At 38.6% G+C, this 23,204-nt stretch overlaps 1 protein-coding gene across 1 annotated transcript in view; it reads left to right on the top strand.

Moving 5' to 3' along the window:
- The window catches only part of Rme-8 (receptor mediated endocytosis 8), a 699,549-nt gene that overhangs the window by 122,532 nt on the left and 553,813 nt on the right, over positions 1-23,204 (top strand). Inside the window, exons 12-13 of the mRNA XM_090387774.1 lie at positions 6,614-6,696; positions 13,599-13,771. Coding sequence (XP_090243900.1) covers positions 6,614-6,696; positions 13,599-13,771 — 256 coding nt within the window. The remainder of the gene's footprint in view (positions 1-6,613; positions 6,697-13,598; positions 13,772-23,204) is intronic.

The raw sequence follows: 23,204 nt of genomic DNA, 5'->3' as shown, positions 1-23,204 counted from the left end.
CAACAGTATCAAAAGCCTTTCTATGATCCAAATACATAGTGTGTGTGTGACATTGTGTTATTGTTATGCAGTTCCCGTGGTTCCCCCAAAATGCGCATTAAGTACTCTTTTAACATCTTTTAACATAGCAAAGCCAGTCAGTGTGGGTTATGTGTGAGTAGTGTGTTGTTTGTGTTAACTCGACAACATCAAATATAAACTTTTCAACATAAAAATCTAATATAATATAAAAGCTCAAAATAAATCTCCAGGTGTACAAAACTAAAACTCACTATTTGTTATATACCAGGGGGTATCAAAATTTTTTTTTCATTTGAATATGTTACTCCTCTAAGCAATTACCACACAACGTCTCAATTTGCTCTTGGAAACATGCTTCTGTCGCAAAAATTACCTATGCTTTGCAAAAAAATGCTTTCCACGCTAAAAAAAAAAGAAAAAAAGATTTCAGCTGTGGAAAGTGAAAGAAGTCGGAAGGTGCCAAGCCAGGAGAATAAAGACAGCAAAAACAGGAATATGATTATGGATCGATATTCAACTTTATTCACGATGACACTTTGTCACACGTTCAGCTTTGTAACAAAAGAAAAAATTTAGAGCAATGAGACTTCTGGCATGTATTACTAGATAAACAAGCAATACATCAATAAAATATAACATTCAGAGAACACACAGGAGAAAATCATGCGAAAACGTTTTGATACACCCGCGTAAATATTTACCTTAAGGGTTCTCTTCCATTGCAAATAAGCGGAGTCTGCCAACTCCAAGAACAGGAACGTTATACAGATAATTAGTTAATTATCTGTATAATTATCCTGATACTCATATCAATCAGTGCCCACTTTACTTTGAAAAATATTCCTCCCTGTATCCTTAACACATGATCAGCGTACTCTACCTCCCCAAAAAACAAAGTGGATTACTTTCCCCTCTCAACTCAACCAGTCAAACAGTTCTTCATACCATGTCCTCTGACAAGCATACTAGCAAAGGCCCCCACCAAAATAGGCCAGTTTCGATTACTATCCATGGTATATACTTCTGGCAGAAAGGTATGAGTAACTCAGCCCATTGCAGAACTATCTCAATGTTCCTGCCATATTTTGCCTATTTTCCTTTGGAACCTCTTTCTGTCGACTTTTAGATCTGTTTTATCATAATCTTTGTTCAATCTGGTACATGATCTTGTACTCATCAGTTCCATTGACATATTGTTCTTTCTTGCATATTCCAGATTCCTGCTGGCTATGATCCAAATACAGTGAATTCTGGTTAATTGGGACACATCCAGTTGATATAGATGAACAGTGCACTGTTGAGTCAGTTTGGTGTGACATAAGCACTACGAAAGCAAAAATAAGAATAGGAGTGTGTTATAGGCCTAATGACTCGAATGAGTACAATGAACAATTGTACAGAGAAATAGTGGGCTAGTAAATCGGAATGTCTTATAATGGGGGATTTTAACTTCCCAGATATTGACTGGAACTTGTGAGTTGATCACTCACACACTAGTCAAGACTTTTGTGGATTTATTGGATGATTGTTTTCTGCAGCAGCATGTTCAAGAGGCAACCAGAGAAAGTAATACTCTTGATCTGGTTATCAGCAGTGATCATTCGTGTATTAAGAATTTGCAGATAAAGGAACCACTAGGTGGCAGTGATCACAGTGTACTGATGTGGGATTTACTTAAAGATTTAATTACCATCAGGGGTAAAGGAAAGGGTTTTTGCTTCCGTAAAGATGAGTATAGTGGTCTCCGACAGTTTTTAAATTCTGTATAGTGGGATCAACTGACGATGTTACCAACAGTAAATTCTAAGTGGGAAGCATTCAAGGAATTAATCATGGATGCTACTAAAAGTTTCATACCTATTAAGAAATATTGTTCAAGGTTTAGGCCTAAATGGTTATCTAATGAACTAATGAGACTCGTAACAGGGAAGAAAAATGCATGGAATGCATATAAATTATCAAGTGACTCAGAAGCCTATGGCAGATATAAGCTAGTCTGTAATCAGGTCACAAAGGAGGTTAGGCAGGCGAAGGCAGATTACGAGAAATCCTTGGCAAAAGATGCTAAGAAAAACAGCAAGGATTTCTTTAGTTATATAAACTAAAAGGAAGGGGTCTGATTGGTCCACTTGACATCGATGGTTTGACTGTTGATGATCCTGCTCAGATAGGAAACAAACTGAATGAGTATTTTGCATCTACATTCACACATGAGGAATTATTAAGGTTTGAAAATGGCAGAAGGTTATCAAATTGTAGCAGGATACTTAATGATTTTCTAATAACTGAAAGCAAAGTGGAGGAGAAATTGTTGAAGTTAAACATAAGAAAAGCACCTGGGGTGGATGGGAACTATCCAGTTATATTAAAGGAGGTGGCAAAGCAACTAAGCAAACCCTTAGCCATAATTATGAGAGCATCCTTGGATTCAGGGGAGGTCCCCACGGACTGGAGATGTGCAAATATATCCCCAATTCACAAAGGGGGGATCGAAGGGTGACACGAGTAATTACAGACCAGTTAGTTTAACTTCTGTTCCGGGTAAAATAATGGAGTCACTGGTTAAAGATGCATTGCAGGATCATCTAGACAAGACTGCAGCAATAATTCAGACACAGCATGGGTTTGTTAAGGGAAAGTCTTGTCTGACAAATTTGATAGGATATTATGATGTGGTTACAAAGGAACTGGATGCAAAAAATAATTTTGATATCATATATTTGGATTTCAGGAAAGCTTTTGACACTGTTGCGCATGGAAGACTATTGTACAAATTTGAGCAGAATGGTATTAAGGGTAAGTTGCTACAATGGATAAAAGGATGGTTAAGTGGGAGAAGACAGAGGGTGGTAATCAGTGGGTGCTGCTCTTCATGGATTAATGTTATTAGTGGAGTCCCACAGAGTTCAGTGTTAGGTCCACTGTTGTTTTGTATATTTATCAATGATATTGATGAAGGTGTATCAGGCTTAATGTCGAAGTTTGCAGATGATACAAAGATTGGGAGGGTTGTTAATGACAGTAATGGCAGTGTGCTACTGCAACAGCATCTAGATAATTTGGGCAGATGGGCTAAGAAGTGGCAACTGAAGTTTAACCTTGACAAATGCCAAGTACTGCATATGGGTATAAGTAACCCCAGAGAAAAGTACCAACTGTGTGGTACTACACTTAAGGTGGTAGAAAATGAAAAAGACCTGGGAGTAATTGTGCAGTCAGATATGAAGTTTTCTGAGCAATGCAGACAGGTTGCCAGGGCAGGTCATTGGGTTTTGTCAATGATATATAGGAATTTTGCTAGCAGGGAGGAGGAGGTGATTGTCCCTCTGTATAAGGCAATGGTCACGCCACGCCTTGAGTACTGCATACAGGTCTGGAGGCCACATTTTAGGAAGGATGTAGATTTACTTGAGCGTGTACAGAGAAGGGCAACAAGATTGGTGAGGGGAATGAAGGGATCCTCTTACCAAGAGAGGCTTAAGTTCTGCAAATTGCAGTGGCTGGAGACTAGGCACCTGCACGATGATCTGATTGAGGTATATAAGGCCTTGAATGGGTTGAGCACGCTGAATTCTGATGGGATCCTTCCACTTGTTCAGATTATGAACCTAAGGGGGCATAAATTCAAATTAAGAAAAGACATGTAGAATAGATGTGCGGAAATTTGCCTTTAGCCAGCGGGTGGTTAATTGCTGGAACAAACTTCCATCTGTCGTTGTAGAAGCTGACAGGTTAAATAAATTTAAGGAGGAACTGACCAGGCATTTGGAGGGAATGGTGTGATTTTTTTTTTGGCTGATGCTGCATAAGCTCATACACTTGCTTTCTTGCATCACATGCCACTACTTCAGGACAGATCACTCTGGCCCAATTAAGCAGCTGCCCCAATTAAGTGAAATTTTAATGAGCTGAAAAGCACATTCTAACGGAGGCAAAAAGGTATGAGTAAAATAAAGAGAATGTGGTATTTAAAGAAAGCACACTGTATTTAAGTAATATTGGTACAAGCATTTATTTAAAAATAACTAAAGCTAAAAGCAAACAAAATGTACGTATATACATATGTAAAATGAAGATACAGTACAGAATAATGTCTGTGTCAAGCAAAGGTTACACATTAATTAAGGGTTCTTACTTTGAAAACAATTATTAAGTGTAACCTGACGTGTTCTCTTTATGAACTGCAATTGAACAAAGTCGGCGCGGGTATCTAATGCTGATAAAGGACTGCCTTCCTGCATGAAAAAACATCTCAATTCAGCGATACATTTCCTGTCATCATAGTTAGTCATTCGCTTAGGTATATCATCATCATCATTTTCTTGGTCTTTTGGTGTCTCTAAGTGTTTTGCCGCAATTTGTTCAATAATCGTTTCCTCATAATCTTAATTTTCATCGTGCCATTGAAGGTATATTTCATATCATCAACCGTTAAAAAATCTTCACAATTTTGGATTTGTTGCAGTTCCAAAGCCATTTCGTTTTCTGTACAGCTTATCACGTCTGAATCACAATTAGTTGTGAAACCACATTTAGCAAAACAATTCCGAATTGATTTGCTGCTTATTCCTTGCTAGCTATCAGCGATAAATTGTGCAGTTTTTAGCATTGAAACTTTTGCACTAACCTCTATTGATTTCGAAGATGATGTCAGCAGATTTTCCTCAATTGCTTCAAGGATGTGATTAACCAGCTTTTTGCAATAATAGGTCTTCAAATTTTTTATAATTCCCGCATCCATAGGCTGTATCGGGGATGTGGTGTTAGGGGGTAAAAATTCCAGTTCAATATTTTTTAAACCAGCTACATTAGAGTGTGTGCGGTGCAGTTGTCCAATATCAACAGAATTTTTCGGGACTTCCGTTGCAGTTCCGCGTCCCAGTTCATTAGCCATTGCATAAAAATATATGTGGTCATCCACGCCTTCTTATTGCATAATATGAAACTGGCAAACTGTTTATTGTAAGCCCCTTGAAACAACGAGGTTTGGCACTTTTACCAATAACCAAAAGTTTGAGTTTATCATTTCCTGACATGTTTGAGCAGTACAATGCTGTTACACGATCCATTGCTTTCTTTGAACTGGACAGTGTTATGTGTTGATAGCTGAGGGAACCATCCGGCGTAGCATGATAATACAGACCTGTTTCATTGGCATTGTAAATGTCATCCCCACCAAATTTTTTAAGCAACTCGGGCAGTTTTTCAGATTTCCATTGCTCAGCACTCGTAGCATCAGCACTGTCCTTCTTGCCATGTGCTTTTTTGTAACTAATGTCATGTCTACACTTCCATCGAGACAACCAACCATCCGTCGCTTTGAAATTTACGTGACCTAGCTTTTTGGCCAACCCTTTTGACTTGGTTTTTAGCATAGGGCCGCTTACACGCATTCCTCATTTAGATACAGTGGAAAACCATTGATTGAAAGAATCTTCGACGTCTGGATCTTTGCCTTCTCTCTTTTGCTTATGAGATGTTTTCTTTAAATCCATGCGCAATGTCCACTCCTCTCTAAGTTTTTCTTGTTGCTGTAGCAGTCGTGAAATTGTAGATTTTGGCACCTTTATTATCTCTGCTAGCTGACGATGATTGATGTTAGGAGGTTGACTTTTTATCTTGTCAAGAATAGCGATTTTTCCTGATGGCGACAAATCTTTATGTGGCATCTTGACAGGGGTCTTAAATGTACTGAAAAAAAGGGGAGGGCAGGTAACCAAAATCAGTGCACTGTTTGGTACAATTTTTAATCTATTCTAACCCACAAGATGTATACATATGTACCTAGTTTGATCGTAAACAACTGCAAGCAAAATTTCTTTAGAATCCGATTACCACGACACAGAACAAACGTAAAACAACCACTGTACAGCACGACTTCGCAATAACTGACTCAACTGCTGTCCACATGATCTCTTTGTTATGAACCATCTAAATTAGTTTATTGTTCAATAAAATATATTTAGATGTTTGTGCGTGCCATCTATTGTTCAATCACGACCTTCATTGCCCCAATGAAGCGGCGAGTTGGCCCAAATAAGTGGAACAAATTCAGGCTAAATATTTGTTTCTGTTCTTCATAATTTGCCCCAAATAAGTGGCTACCCCGATTAACTGGAATGCACTGTATATGTTATCAAAGTTATTCCCTGCATCCAGTTCCTTTGTGACCACATCATAGTACCCAATCAAATTGGTCAGGCAAGACTTTCCCTTAACAAAACCAAGCTGTGTCCGAGCTATAACTGAAATTTTTTGCTTTATTTTTATAAGAAACAGTGTTATTAAGTTTTCATGCAATCGTTAAAAACAGTTCTTTCAAAATATGAAACATTTTTTTAGCTGCATTCCGATATTTCTAGTCTGTCTGGTACACTAACTAACCTTGGTAATTTTAGTATGTAATCTTACCAATATCATTCTTACGATTTAAAATCTTTCATCTTTCTAAAGTTAGTTATTGCTTTATTGAGTACTGTTTTATGTATAAGTACCATTGTGAAATTGTTCCTGTCATATTGTAATTTTCCCCCAGCCCCATATCTCTCTCTCTCTCTCAGTGAATAAAAGCCTCAAAATGTTTTTGCTTTAGCTGGATGGGACTTTGTGGAAGCAGTCTCACGCTTCAATAATAACATTCCTTATAGTGGATTGCTCCATGCAATTACACAAGATGTAAGTATAATAAATGTCTCTTTTCATTTAAATTCTGATTCCTAAAATAAATGAAGATAAGAGTACAAATTTTATAGAGCAGAATTAGTTGTTAACCAGTGTAACAACAATTAATTTAATTTGTTTCTACTTCCACTGTATAGTATAGTATAGCATTAAATGAGCACCATTGGAGTTTTTGTTACTTATAAACAAGATTTATCTAAACTTTGATATCTTTCTGCATTGGTTTTATCATGACAAAATTTTAATCAGTTAATAACAATATTTTGAATTTTTAGACTGAATTCCATTTAATTTGGGTAATTAGATAAGGTGTGTTATTTCCTTTATAAACAGTGAAAACACCCCTTTTATTAAAAAGATATCCAAATGGCGATAACGAAGAATGCAGAAAAGAATTATGACTGGAGGACTGTGTGCACTTTAATATTAATTGATTGTGAAATTCTCCTGAATCCACATTGAAATTATCTTAAAACTGTCTCCCCATAATAATGATTAATTGCACTATGGTAATATACTCATTTAAATTTTCTGTTTAATATTATGTATGTATGTATGTAATAGGCACTAGCTACATGCCAGATATAGTGTAAATTCATTGAAGGAAATAAAAGTACAGTTTAGATCAGCATTTCCCAAACTGTGTTCTGTGGAACTGTGGTGTTCTGTGCAAAATTATAATGAGTAATTAAAAAAATAAAATAAATAAATTTTGCAAATTTTTAGTATCACTGCTTTTGTATCATAATTTATAACATTTTTTTTTTGGTTATTAATATACTGGCATAGACTAAAAATCAAATAGACCACGGAATACTTTATTTTTGTGGGCTTTTCATAGAGAAGTATGCATAGTGGTAATGACATCTATGAAAAAGTAGCAATGTAATGATCTAATATGCCATTCATATGCGATTTAGCATGGAGTACACGGGTTGAAGGAGAGGAGGAAGCGAACTGATATCATAACTAAACTCACTTCCTTGTATAATTTTTTTTTTTGATAATTATTAGTATTTCGAAATATTATTATTAAAATATATGACCATGGATTTTGTGGTTGAAAAAAAAGGAAGAACTTTAAAACAAGAAGCAAAGTACTTCTAGTAGTGCAACTGTGGTCAATGAAAACGAACACAATATTGTCACACTTCAAAGTGAGGATAAACAATCACAGCCTTTTTTCCCCAAAAATCCGAAGTGAAAAAACAGGAACCAACTAATAAAAGACCAAAACAAAAGTATGATGACAGTTATTTGAATTTCGGCTTTACATGTGTTGGAAATAAAGGTGCTTCTGATGCACAGGTGCATTGTATTAATAAATTATTAGCAAACAGTTCTTTGGCTCCAGCTAAACTTGTGTTCCATGAATATATATATATATATATATATATATTTTTTTTTTTTTTTTTTTTTTCTGTTTATACTCTGGCACGACAACCAAGTCAGAGTTTACAATGAATCGTCAATACAAATACTTATCGTATTTAGTAGTCATGGGCTTGAACCCCAGTCCACTCAAGGAACGCGTGCTATACACTCTTGCTCCTGACCACTGGGCTACATCAGGCCTAGTGTTCTGTGACTAAAAAAAGTTTGGGAAATGCTGATTTAGATAATTCAGCCTAAAGTTTTAATGAAAGTAAAAAGTATATTGTGTTTTGTTGATGCCTCCTATAAGCTATATCCTGATTTTATAATAATTGCAATATTCTGTCAACTGCATTAGGTATTTATCACCTCTGTATCATAAAATGTGTTTGTACCTTGAATGGGTTGGCACGCTGCATTCTGATGGGATCCTTCCACTTGTTCAGATTACGAACCTAAGGGGGCATAAATTCAAATTAAGAAAAGACAGATGTAGATTAGATGTGCGGAAATTTGCCTTTAGCCAGCGGGTGGTTAATTGCTGGAACAAACTTCCATCTGTCGTTGTGGAAGTTGATAGGTTGAATAAATTTAAGGAGGAACTGGACAGGCATTTGGAGGGAATGGTGTGATTTTTTTTTTTTTTTTGGCTGATGCTGCATAAGCTCATACACTTGCTTTCTTGCATCAAATGCCACTACTACTACTACCACTACTACCTTTCAACTTGATCACCACGCTACCATGCAAAGGTTGCTAATTTCAATTTGTCTTTTCCAATTTCAAATACTATTGTTGGCTCTTTATTCTTAAGATCTCCTTATTAATTTTCATGTGGAATAATGCCATAAGGATGACAGACATTTAATTATAAACATTTTTCATCATAAAGGTATGGAATTTTCTTTAATTTACACATATACCTGAATTTGTAACCTTTTCCTGAACCAGCTGTCTAGCCACTAATTTGTATTTTGTTTGCCATTACAGTAATGAAATAGTCCTTAAATTTACCGTTAGTTTTGCTTTGGGATACTACTGACTGGTTACAGAAAATCTTTTAACACCACACACTGTGTGCATATGGTATTATACAATACATTGTCATTCCATTCTAGCATTTGCTGTTCCTCCTCTGCCTTTCATTTATAATAAACATTGCAGAAAACTTTAATCAATAAACAAGAATGTCTTAACAGAAATCAGTAATCCATGTGATCACAACCTGTATCTGCAATGTGTATGTCTGAATTAAGCTCAGAAACCTTTGCCATGCCAGTCGTGCACCTTTTAGTGTGATTCATCCTTTTTGACTCTGGTGCTGAAGTAATAGTAGTAGAGGCATGTGATGCAAGAAAGCAAGCATATGAGCTTATGTAGCATCAGCCAAAAAAAAAATAAATAAAAAACAAATAAAATAAAATAAAATTAAAGAAAAAAAAAAATTCTCATACAACCATTCCCTCTAAACGTTTGTCCAGTTCCTCCTTGAATTTATTTAAGCTACCAACTCCCACAACGACAGTTGGAAGTTTGTTCCAGTAATTAACCACTGGCTGGCCAAAGGCAAATTTCTGCACGTTTATTGTATAACTGTCTTTCTTGAATTTGAATTTATTCCCCTTAGGTTCGTAATCTGAGCAAGCGGAAGGATCCCATCAGAATTCAGTGTGCTCAATCCATTCAAGGCCTTATACACCTCAATCAGATCACCTCGCAGGTGCCTACTCTCCAGCCTCTGCAATTTGCAGTAAGCCTCTCTTGGTAAGAGGACCCTTTCGTTCCCTCACCAATCTTGTTGCCCTTCTCTGTATCCTTCCTAAAATCAGGCCTCCAGACCTGTATGCGGTACTCAAGGCGTGGCCTGACCATTGCCTTATACAAAGGAATAATCATGTCCTTTTCCCTGCTAGCAAAATTCCTGTATATCATTGACAAAACCCCATGATCTGCTCTTGCAGCCTTTCTGCATTGCTCAGAAACTTCATATCAGACTGCACAATTACTCCCATGTCTTTTTCATTTTCTTTACCACCCTAAGTGTAGTACCACACAGTTGGTACGTTCTTCTGGAGTTACTTCTACCCATATGCAGTACTTTGCATTTGTCAAATGTTAAACTTCAGTTGTTAAAAGTCAGTTTCATCACCAAGGCTTTTTATTCCAAACTTAATCCTGAGCAGTATCATGTGAGAAAGAGGGTTGACCTACCTCAACCTGTTTCTTTATTAGCTTTCCTATACCAAATTATAGAAGCAGAAGTGAGTAATTTGTTTCTTAATGGGTAAAGTCTTCAATGAAGAACTGTACATCACAGATCAACTTAATGCTCTAAGTTACAGTGCTGTTCTTATAGTCTTTTCTTGCTAAAAACAAAGTATCAAATATGGCCAGAAGGCGATAACCTTTTGGGTTTTAAGCCATTATTTGGCCAAGGACATTTGAGAGGAGATATGCATGAGTTTCTGCTTTCTGCTTCTTCTGTTGATTGGGGAAATCATGCAAAAGCCTCAAAAATGGAGGAAAATAAATGTAAGGCCTGTCAAGCATTGTTGCCTCCAAATGAACTCGTTACTTCATCTGGTAAACTTAGACTTGCAATTTGTTGTTGAAAGTATATGCATATCAAGATGTGCATATAATTTCATAGTTGTCATAGTTGAAAGTACAAAGGGTACTAGGAAAGTTTTGCAATATGACGCAACAATGAATCATAGGAAGCTGCTTGTTGCTGCATGTTGAGACATGTTCATATGTGCATAGTAGCTGCCGTGCCAAGTCGATAGGCTCAGTTATTCATTAGTAGTGAGAGTGTAAAGTGCTTGCGATGGCATCGTGGTCACGAAATGAGATAAGGACAGTTTTGCGGTATAATTTTGTGCGTGGTTTAACCATAGACCAGTGCTTAGAAGAAATGACTCTTGCACTAGATGATGATTGTCCACATCGTACAACGATATTCAGGTGGTATAGAGAATTCCAAAGGGGAAATTTCACTCTGGAGGATTCTGAGAGGCCGGGAAGGCCACGAACGTCAGTTACGGAGGAAAACGTTACTGCTGTGAGGAAAATGCTTGACGAAAACAGGCGAGTGACCTACCAACAGATAGAGGATACTTTGGGCCTAAATGCACCAGCAATTCGTTCGATTCTGCAAGATCATTTGCACGTGAAGAAACTTTGTTCTCTCTGGGTGCCGCATCAACTGACTGAAGAGCAGATGACACGATGTGTGACTTGGTGCCGGGAGATGTTAAAAAAGTTTGATAAGGGACAATCTCGGTATGTGAACAACATCGTGACAGGTGACGAGACTTGCTGTACTATTACGATCTGCCGACCAAGGCTCAAAACAAAGTTTGGGTCTTTGATGATGACGACACACCCGTAATTGTCAGAAAATCCCGATCTGTAAAGAAGAAAATGATAGCTGTATTTTTCAAATCGAGTGGAATTGTGGAACGTGTCATTTTGGACACGCAGAAGACAGTCACAGCTAAGTGGTATACTGAACAATGCCTGCCTAAAGTCATTGGATCTATGAAGAACCTGCGGCCAAAGTCAAGAATGGACACCTGGTACCTCCATCACGATAATGCTCCAGCTCACCGCGCCAAAGCCTGCACTGAATATTTGACCACGACAGGACTGAAACTTCTCGAGCACCCTCCCTACAGCCCAGACCTTGCTCCCTGCGACTTTGCACTGTTCCCGCATGTGAAAATGAAGCTAAAAGGGAGGCGGTTTTCCAGTGATGAGGACCTTCTACGGGCTTGGGACAACGAGTGTGCTTTACTCCCTAGTGAAACTTGGCAGAACTGGTTTAAAGATTGGTTTCGGAGGATGGAGAGGTGTATTGAATGTAGAGGAAATTACTTTGAAAAAGTTAAATAAACAAAGCTGTATTGCAAAACTTTCCTAGTACCCTTTGTATATGCATATCAAGGTGTGCATATAATTTCATGGTTGTCATAGTTGAAAGTATATGCATATCAAGATGAGCTCAGGGATATCCCAAAATTGGGCTATAATTAGCTATGGACAGATGCAGTTTGTAGGCACATGTGAGACCTTACTTGCAAGCATTGCACATGAGCCTTACTATCTGGATGGTCAACAAGGTTAAAGAAAAGAAGGTTAGGATCTATATTGCAGATCCTGTAGTTTGTCAAAAGAGGTGATACTTTGGATATTGACCACATAGCACAAAGTCTCTTGGATCATCTTGGAACTCAGAAAACATTGGCAGAGTGATTGGGAGAATTTTCTCGAAAGGTATGAAGACGTTAAATTGGTTTGGGCCTGTCAAATGCTAGATAATGATGCCGGACTTTTCATTGGAAAGTCTCTCTTTCTCGTGTGTGTGTGTGTGGGAGAGAGAGAGAGAGAGAGAGTGAGAATGAGTGATCTAGTGATATCCTACATTATCTTTTAGCATCTGGTTGTGAATGTTATAAGTGCTTCCTCCATGCACTGACAAGGTTAACAAGAAATAAGTTTGTGCTTGTGATAATAGATATGTTTTTGTTGAATTTTTTAACTATAAATTGAGTAATTTTTAAAATAAATTCTCTATTGCTTTTCTGATAAAATATTTTGCTATTACAGTTAGTTCCCGACTTACGTAAGCCCGAGTTATGTAACTTCAGACTTACGTAAATTTTTTTGGTAAAATTTACATAAATTTTTTTGGTGAAGGTACTCTCTGTATGATTTTTAAGAGTGAAGTCGAATGAAGGAACAATAAGTATGTTTTTATTTTTGTTCCCATACAAATTATGTTGGATAATAACCTGTGGCTTAACTAGAATCTAGGTAAATAACTATAGTTAACATTTCATTTTCTGCTTTAAAAATTCTGAAGAAATATTCGACATGTGTTTGATACTGGTGAAATCCCCAGTGTTCAAGCCACGTGGACTGTGCCCCATCGGCTATTTCTTCGGAGAATTATACTCTAGCACTTCGTCTCTACATCCCCTCCTTCCCTTTCTTTCCGGATTGTAGAGTCAGTTAAATTTTGTTAGAGAGTGAAGTAGGAGCTTTTGTTCGCATTTTGTATGTAATATTTGTTATACGGGTTATTGTGGTGAATTTTAAATTCACGTTGTCCATTAATTTTCAATGACTTCACTTCAAACTATGATCATGTAATGCATACTTCATTTGCATGTTGTAAGGTATGGCAGCATTTCTTATAACTTAACCCTGTGAAGCTCTTTAAAGAAAATTTAATTTTGACTGTTATCATGTTAAAAGAATAAGTGAAAATGGTACTACTTCACTGCTATCCCCAGATAAAGTTTTTAATTGTTATGGTATATAACTATTTTCCTTCATTCTTCTGAGGATATTATGTGGTTTTTGTAATTTTGGCATATCAGGGATATAGTAGTAATATTTTATTTGTTATTCCCGAGTTACATAAAACTCGACTTACAAAGATGTTCTGAAACATTTCTCTTACCTTATAATGGGGACAGACTATACCTTTACAGAATTGTTAAATTTTAACTTTTTAGGGATTGTTTGTGGAAAACAAGGCAAAAATGATTCAAGCTGCTTTAGTATCATTATTGGAAAAGGAAGGAGATCAAGATACGCAAACTCCTATTGTGATGGAAGCCCAGTTCCAAGCCTTACGAAGATTAGTTGCTTCAAAAGTTGGTTTTGCTACGTTTACACAGGTATCCAGGTAAGATTATCTTCATCGCAATGATAGATATATGCCTTTCTACACTTTACCATTTTTGGCTACTGCAATATTATGTGATTTTATTTTATTTATTTCGTGTGTAAAAATGAGGATACATTTGTAACAGACAATATCAAAAAATATAAATAAATTAGGCCTAGAAACAATATTTACAGAGAAAATTATAGATAACATTTTGATGAGTTAAAATGTAATGTCCAGTTTATTCAGCCAGTTAATAGCATTGTCAGTAACACTATATAGATCTTGGATGGGTCCTTCAAATCTCCTCTTTGGGCACTCCGAGACGACATGCTGGGTGGTCTGTGGCACATTGTCACAGTCACAGAATGGGTTTTCAGTTTTTCCCCACTTGTGCAGCCAGAACTTGCATCTTCCGTGACTTGTTCGGATTCTATTCAGGGATGTCCATTCCTTTCTTGGTAAGTTGAAACCTGGTACAGCTCTGCATGGATCATTGACCAAACCCAGGTGATCCATTTGAAGTGGTCCATTCTTCATGCCAGGTCTGATCAGCATTAAAATGTGACTTAATAAGTTTCTCACCTAGCTTCCATGGGGGGTTCCTGGATTTCAATCTCTCTGGCTTCTGGGGTTTGCAATCCTGATGTATGGGCAATTGAGGGTTTCTGTGACATTTTTGCTATTCTTTCAGCAAAGCTGTTTCTCTTCTTATATGAGGGGGATGGATGTTAGATAACACTGGTAACCATTTTAAAGATGTGGATTTAATGGTGATATTGTCCTCATTGTGTCATTCAGTTGGGTATCAACTTTTACAGAGTGTGCACTATTAAGCCATACGGGACAGCAGTATTCTGCAACTGGGTAGACTAAGGCAAGGGCTGATGTTCGTAGCACCGTTGTGTTTGCTCCCCAGCCTGTTCCACTGAGTTTGTGCAAGATGTTATTCCTAGTTTTTATCTTTGCTGCAATATTACAAAGGTGTTGTTTATACGTCACTGTTCGGTCCATTGTGATTCCCAGATATTTTGGACAGGGGTTGTGTTTCAGTCGTTGGCCTTTATATTCCACTTGAGGCATATAATTAGCCCTTTGATTATGCAGATGAAAGCAGCTAACTTCGGTTTTATTTAAGTTAGGTTTAAGTTGCCATGTATGAAAATATTTATTCAGATTATAAAGATCCTTTGTGAGTACAATTTCGGCTGTTTTGAAGTCAGTAGACTGGGCAGTCAGAGCTATGTCATCTGCGTACATGAATTTCCTAGAAGCAGTTACTGGAAGATCTGCAGTATAGATATTAAATAATAATGGAGCAAGAACTGATCCCTGTGGTAAACCATCATTTAATATATAAGGCTTGCTCACTCTGCCATTTAGTTGTACTTCAAACACTCTCTTGCATAACATATTATTAAGTAGGATCGTGAGGATCTTTCAAGGAATAGTCTTCAAAAATTTCGGAATCATTCCATGTCGCCATACTGTGTCATAAGCTGATGTCAAGTCCACAAAGACGGCAATGGTCTTCTTCTTATCTTGAAATCCATTCTTAATGTGGCTAGTAAGTGCCAGTACCTGATTACAGCAGCTTCGACCTGGTCGGAATCCGGCTTGTTCAATTGGTATGTGTTGGAAGGTCGTAATTGAGATTCTGTTGTAAACCTTCTTTTAATTAATTTGTAACATATATTTAAAAGTGCAATTGGGCGATAATCTTCAGGGCAAGATCCACTTTTCCCAGGCTTTAGGATGGCAACTATTTTGGTTCTCTTAAACAAAAGTGGGAACCTACCATTCCGCAAGATGTCATTAAAGAATTTAACTAGCCATTCCAGAGCTCTTGGACCACAGTGTTTCAGGAACTCTGGATATATTCCATCCACTCTGGCTGTCTTGCCTGGTTTTATTTCCTTCAGAGCTTTTGAAATATCTGCGACTGTAAATTCTCCTGAGAATTGGGAGGTTGGTTCAGCCAAGGGTAGTCTGGTTCTTCGCTCCTTAAGTTTTTTGACTTCATCTTTGTTGGTATTGGTTGGTCTCTTGGATATGTTGACAATTCTCTTGGCTACTTTTCCTGGGGATACTTCTGAGCTCTTATTAATATGTTTGGGAGTACTACTTCCGAGTTTCCTCAGAAGTGTTCATGCTTTTCTACTTGAGTGTTGGAAATTCATACCTGCTGTCATTATGTGCCATTTCTCTTTCCTAGCAGAGTCTAAACAATGCAATAGTTCATCAGCAATTTCTGTTCTATTGCTAAGTTGGTATTATTCATATAGCTCATCACATCTTCTGTTCCAACCAGGAATATATTCTTTCCTAAATCCTCTGGGAATATGCTTCTTTGCTATGGAGCATATTAAATCAACAAATCGCTTATAATTGTCGATTTTTGATGGAATCCATTGGATATTGTAATCCACTTCATTAGTGAAGGCTTCCCAGTGAGTTTTTCTAAAGTTCCAACGAGGTACAGGCTTTGATCTTATTATTGGAACTTCAGTACCAATTTTTACAAGAATTGGTCTGTGCTGACTACAAGGAAAATTATTCAAAACTTTCCTGCTACACTGCAAAGGTCTTCCACACTCATCTCTTGAAACAAAACAGAGGTCTGGGTTGTTATCTTTGTTCCATCTGCCTGAATGAAAGGAATCTTTCTCTTTTGTGTCATACATTAAGAAAACTTCCTCGGCTTCAGACCAGTCCATCACACCAAGGCCATCTGCATTAGTGTCAGCATAGCCACAAGTAGTACTCCTACCGTTGAAATCTCCCATAATGACTGATGGATGATGCACATTCTGGATAGCTTCTTTACACCAAGGTCGAGATGGTGGTTTGTAAATATTTACTATTTCCAGACCCATCACCCCAACCCTAGTAATGAAAATGTCATTAGAGCTTATGTCCAAGATTTCTGTTTGGTTGATATTGTTTCGGATATGTGTAGTGGTACCATAGCTTTTATGGAAAGTAGCCGCAATAAGGCTGTATCCTGGTAATTTACATCTAGAGTAAAGTTGGTTTTGATGTTCACAACATGTTTCTTGTAGCAGCACGACATCTACACTATAGTCGTTAAGCAATTTTAAAAGGTAGTCACTTTTTGATCGGCTTATACCCTCGATATTAAGTTGAAGGATATTCAGAGAGTGTCCTATATTCTTTGTTGTTGTTTGGTTCTGGAAGGAGCCATTTGGATTAGGATAATGTTCCATGTTCTAAGTATTGATATAGTATATCCTCTAATTGCTGGGATATCCAAAAGCAGAGTTCTAGATCCAGCAGCCAACGCCGTTGCTCACTTAGCACCACCCGGGAGACACGGGTAGGGCGATTTAAGGTTATACCTACGGACGTGTAGCAACGTTTGTCTCCCATTATGTGATTATATAATAAGAACAAAATGTAATACAATAACCACGCTGATATTGTCAAGAGGGTAGCATAGTGCAATTTCAGTATGTGGGCATAATTTCTGCCATGGATCACGTTCAAGTTAGCTTGTGCATCATTTCATAAGGAAATTTGAAGCACTTTATTAAATCTGAACTTTCAGACCTGTTGTATGTTGCATGATATAAAAAACTAAGATAACAATATATGACACAAAAAAAACTTGTTTTGCAGGCAGATTTAACTAAGTAAAGGAAATGAATATGTACCGGTTGGTTATAAAATAAGTTTCCTTATTCAGGAGACCCTAGTGTCAAAACGATTAGAGTTAGCGCCACCAGGCGCTTACTCTAACCTGTCGACCAACGTGGGGAGAGGATCTTGCAAGAACACTACGGTCTCCGAGCATTGACTTTCTTGCAGAGCAGGAATAATATGATCTTTTAGAAGAACACAGTACAGTGCACTAGTTACCGTACACATTATGGGGCCACGAGGTGTAGACTCTTCAAAGAAAAATGGTCCGATTATTATAAACTCCGCTGTGAATCCACACCATACTGTAACATATGAACTTTGTAGTGGTCTTTCATGCACAGCAGCTGAATGAGAAGTTCCCCATATTCGGCAGTTTTGCGCATTTACAGCCGTGTGAAATGTGCCTCATCAGACCACAAGATCATTTGAGCCCATGTATTGTCAAGTTTCATACGAGCCAGAAATTGTAGAGCAAAGTCTATTAGTTGTTGCTGATCGCAAGACTTTAGTTTTTGCACTACATGAATCTTGTATGGGAACCAGCATAAAATTATTTGAAGCACTTTGCGTACATTAGACCAAGGAAGTTTCAGTTCTCCTGACACACCTCTGGCAGGCACTACTGACTGATAGTTTTTTTGCATTCTGACCTGGAGACCTTTGCAACCGCCACTTCATCCATTACCTCTGTTCCGATATGTAGTCATCCCATGCCTGGAATTACACCTAACTTCCTGGGTGGTCGCTTCAAATTTCTTTATTAGTTTTTGAAGCACCACTGACGTCAAAGGTCCTTTCCGCAAACTTTTAAGCTTCCAATATTCATGTAGTACGGCATTAGCGTTACTATTATTCTGGTAGAACAGTTTTAATAAAAGAGCATGTTCCTTTTTTTGTAAGAACCATAATGGTTATTGACGGTGGCGTTGCCCTTTCTGCTTTTATCTAACAGGGAATGTCATTTGCATAAGCAGAGTGTCTTGAAGTAAATTTGGATCTTAGAAAGGCTTTTGATACTGTTGCACATGGAAGACTGCTGAACAAATTGGAGCAGTGTGGCATTGGAGGCAAATTGCTGCTATGGATAAAGGGATGGTTGAGTGGGAGAAGACAGAGTGGTAATCAATGGACACTGCTCATCGTGGACTAATGTTATTAGTGGAGTCCCTCAAGGTTCAGTGTTGGATCCATTGTTGTTTTCTGTATTTATAAATGATATTGGTGATGGTATATCAAACTTAATGTCCATGTTTACAGATGATACGAAGGTTGGCAAGGTTGTTAAGGACACTAATGACAGTACGATGCTACAACAGGATCTAGAAAAGTTGAGCAGATGGGCTGAAAGGTGGCAAATGAAGTTTAACATTGACAAATGTAAAGTACTACATATGGGAAGCAGTAACCCCAGAGTAACGTATCAACTCTGTGGTACTACACCGACAGTGGTAGAGAACGAAAAGGACCTGGGGGTAATTACGCAGGCAGATATGAAGTTTTCTGAGCAGTGCAGACGGTCTGCATGAATAGCTCATGGTGTCTTGTCAATGATATACAGAAATTTTTCTAGCAGGGATAAGGAGGTGATTATCCCCTTGTATAAGGCAATGGTCAGACCACACCAGAGTACTGTATACGGGTCTGGAGGCCTCATTTTAAGAAGGACGTAGAGCTGTTGGAACGAGTACAGAGAAGGGCAACAAGATTAGTGAATGGAACAAAGGATGGCTCTTATGAAGAAAGGCTCTGGAGACTAGGCACCTGCAAGGTGATCCGATTGAGGTGTATAAAGCCTTGAATGGTTTGAGCGGGCTCAGTGCTGATGGGATTCTTCCTCTTGCTCAGAATAATCACCTGAGAGGGCATATATTCAAATTGAGGAAAGACAGATGCAGGGTAGATGTGCGGTAGTTTGCTTTTAGCCAGCGGGTAGTTGGTTGGTGGAACAAACTTCCATTCTTTGTTGTGGAAGTTGATAGCCTAAATAAATTTAAGGCTGAGCTGGACAGGTATTTGGAACGAACGAAAGGAGGTGTGAAATGAGAGCGTTTTTTTTTTTTTTGGCTGATGCTGCATAAGATTATTTTCTTGCATCATATGCCTCTACTAATGCTAATGCTAAATGATAACTTTTACATATGTGCAGCGCCGTTTTTCCCTTGGTAGCAGAAATTTGAACTAATTTTTTTTCCTTCTACAAATCGCTGCCCCATACCCTAAATGACATACCCACCAATTTTCACAGCTCTATCTCTAAACGTTTTTGACACTAGGTTCTCCTGAATAGGGAAACTTATTTTGTAACCAATTGGTGTATACAGAGTCCAGTCACAATATTCAATATTATGACCCTCCCCCAATGCAGACATAAGACACGCCTAGCGAATCATACAGCGCACGTGTCAAGTTCACACACCGCAAGCATTTAAGGCTTGATATTCGGCATCCGTGAACACAGTAACAGCTTCTGTCATGGGCAAAGCATGCGACCTATCAGACCTGGAAAAAGGCATGATCATCGGCTATTGGGCCAGGGGTGCCAGCATTTCCAAAACAGCTGACTTTGTGAAATGCTCATGTGCTGCAGTGGTGAAAGTATATCAAGACTGGATGAATGGGACAATTTTTACGACCCGACGTGCCAATTGTGGAGCCCCACGCGCCATTGATCCCAGATATGAACATCAGTTGAAATGGTTAGTCAGGACTGATTGGCGCTACTGTTGCTAAACTGGCCGTCCAAATGAACCGTAGAGCCACCAGAAAAGTCTCCAACATGACAGTGCAGTGAACCCAACATGACAGTGCACGATAGGAGGGAGTATATGATGAGAGCCCTGTCAATCAATTCGGCCCTGGAAAGATTGTGCAGGGCTCAAGGGGTAGAATTTTTTTCAGCCTGGTCTGTACTTGTTAACAGGAGAGACTGCTTCTACAGGGATGGGATACACTTAAATAGAAAGGGTGCAAGAATGTTTGCTGATGCTATCGAGGCAATGTTAGGTGGGTCGGAAAACTGCTAGATTGGGGGGATAAAAGGACTAATAGATTAAAAGTAGCCACTGGCAGAGGTGAAAGTGATTCTTGCACTGCTTCTATTGGAATGAGCCGCAGCCTGGAAAATAAGATGCAGGATATTTCAGAGACTGCTGGGAATCATTGGGGTACAAGTAAACACATGGGTTGTGTTAGGGTAGCTAAGAAAAAGAACAGGTGCATGTATACTTGTGTGTACACCAATGCTAGGAGTTTAGTAAATAAATTTGATGAATTTGAGGTATTGCTCAAAACATCAAAGGCAGATATTGTGGGGATTTCAGAGACGTGGTGTCACACAGATATAAGAAATGCAGAACTGGAATTTGGGGAGTACAATGTCTACAGAAAGGATAGACAGGATAGGAAGGGAGGAGGGGTTATGCTATTAGTTAAAAAACACATAAAATCCAAGGAAGTGAAGCCAGTCGACATCGCTGGACAGTGCAGTGTCGAGTCAGTTTGGTGTGACATAAGCATTGGGAGATCAAAATTGAGAGTAGGAGTGTGCTATAGGCCTAATGACTCTGATGAGTATAATAAGAAACTGTTCGGAGAAATAGAGTGGGCCAGTAAATCAGAGAGTCTTATAATGGGGGATTTTAATTTCCCAGATATTGACTGGAATTTGGGGGCTGGTCACTCACACAGTAGCAAGGCTTTTGTGGATTTATTGGATGATTGTTTTCTACATCAGCATGTTCGGGAGGCAACTAGAGGGAGTAATACTCTTGATTTGATTATCAGTAGTGATTCTTCATGCATTAAGAATCTGCAGATAAATGAACCACTTGGTGGCAGTGATCACAGTGTGCTGAAGTGGGAGTTACTCAAAGAGGTAACTACCATTAGGGGTAAAGGGAAGGGGTATTGCTTTCGTAAAGGCGACTACAATGGACTGAGACAGTATTTAAATTCTATACAGTGGGATCAACTGATGATATTGCCAACAGCAAATTCAAAATGGGAAGCATTCAAAGAACTTATCGTGGAAGCTACTAGGCTTTACATACCAACTAAGAAATATTGTTCAAGGTTTAGGCCTAAATGGTTGTCAGATGAACTAATGAGGCATATGGCAGAGAAGAAAAATGCATGGGATACATACAAATTAACACGTGACAAGGACGCCTATGATAGATACAAGTTGATCTGTAACCAAGTTACAAAGGAGGTTAGGCAGGCGAAGGCAGATTACGAGAGATCCTTGGCAAGGGATGCGAAGAAAAACAGCAAAGAGTTCTTTACTTATGTAAACTCTAGAAGGAAGGGGATGAATCAGATTGGTCCACTTGAGATCGATGGGTCAACTGTTGATGACCCTGCTCGGGTAGCTAACAAACTAAATGAATATTTTGCATCGACATTCACACATGAGGAGTTATTCAGCGAGGGGAATGCCAGAGGTGTATTCAACTCTAGCAGTAAGCTAGAGAATCTTGTAATAACTGAGAGCAAAGTGGAGGAGAAATTGTTGAAGATAAACACAAGAAAGGCACCTGGGGTGGATGGGATCTATCCAGTTATATTAAAGGAGGCAGCAAAGGAGGTAAGCAAACCCTTAGCCATAATTATGAGAGCTTCCTTGGACTCAGGGGAGGTACCCATTGACTGGAGATGTGCAAATGTGACCCCAATTCACAAAGGGGGATCAAAGGCTGACACAAGTAATTATAGACCTGTGAGTTTAACTTCTGTTCCCGGAAAATTAATGGAGGCACTGGTGAAAGAAGCACTGCAGGATCATCTAGACAAGACTTCAGTTATAGCTAGGACACAGCATGGTTTTGTTAAGGGGAAGTCTTGCCTGACCAATTTGATTGGATACTATGATGCAGTCACAAAAGAACTGGATGCAGGGAATAACTTTGATATTATATACTTGGATCTTAGAAAGGCTTTTGATACTGTTGCACATGGAAGACTGCTGCACAAATTGGAGCAGTGTGGCATTGGAGGCAAGTTGCTGCTATGGATAAAGGGGTGGTTGAGGGGGAGAAGACAGAGAGTGGTAATCAATGGACACTGCTCATCGTGGACTAATGTTATTAGTGGAGTCCCTCAGGGTTCAGTATTGGGGCCTTTATTGTTTTCTGTATTTATAAATGATATTGATGATGGTATATCAGGCTTAATGTCCAAGTTTGCAGACGATACGAAGGTTGGCAGGGTTGTCAAGGACACTACTGACACTATGCTGCTGCAACAGGATTTGGAAAGGTTGAGCAGATGGGCTTCGAGGTGGCAAATGAAGTTTAACATTGACAAATGTAAAGTACTACATATGGGAAACAGCAACCCCAGAGCAACGTATCAACTCTGTGGTACTACACTGACAGTGGTAGAGAATGAAAGGGACCTGGGGGTGGTGGTGCAGGCAGATATGAAGTTCTCTGAGCAGTGCAGACGAGCTGCAAGAGTAGCTCATGGTGTATTGTCAATGATATATAGGAATTTTTCTAGCAGGGATAAGGAGGTGATTATTCCCTTGTATAAGGCAATGGTCAGGCCACACCTAGAGTACTGTATACAGGCCTGGAGGCCTCATTTCAGGAAGGATGTAGAGCTGCTGGAACGAGTACAGAGAAGGGCAACTAGATTGGTGAATGGGACAAAGGGTTCTCTTACGAAGAAAGGCTTAAGTTTTGCAAATTACAGTGTCTGGAAACTAGGCACCAGCGGGGTGATCTGATAGAGGTGTACAAAGCCTTGAATGGTTTGAGCATGCTCAATGCTGATGGGATTCTTCCTC

The sequence above is a fragment of the Mastigoproctus giganteus genome, chromosome 13, assembly GCF_048544385.1.
Source record: "Mastigoproctus giganteus isolate SK-2022 chromosome 13, ASM4854438v1, whole genome shotgun sequence".
In the NCBI taxonomy this organism is placed as follows: domain Eukaryota; kingdom Metazoa; phylum Arthropoda; class Arachnida; order Uropygi; family Thelyphonidae; genus Mastigoproctus; species Mastigoproctus giganteus.
This window is presented reverse-complemented; position numbering and strand designations above follow the sequence as displayed.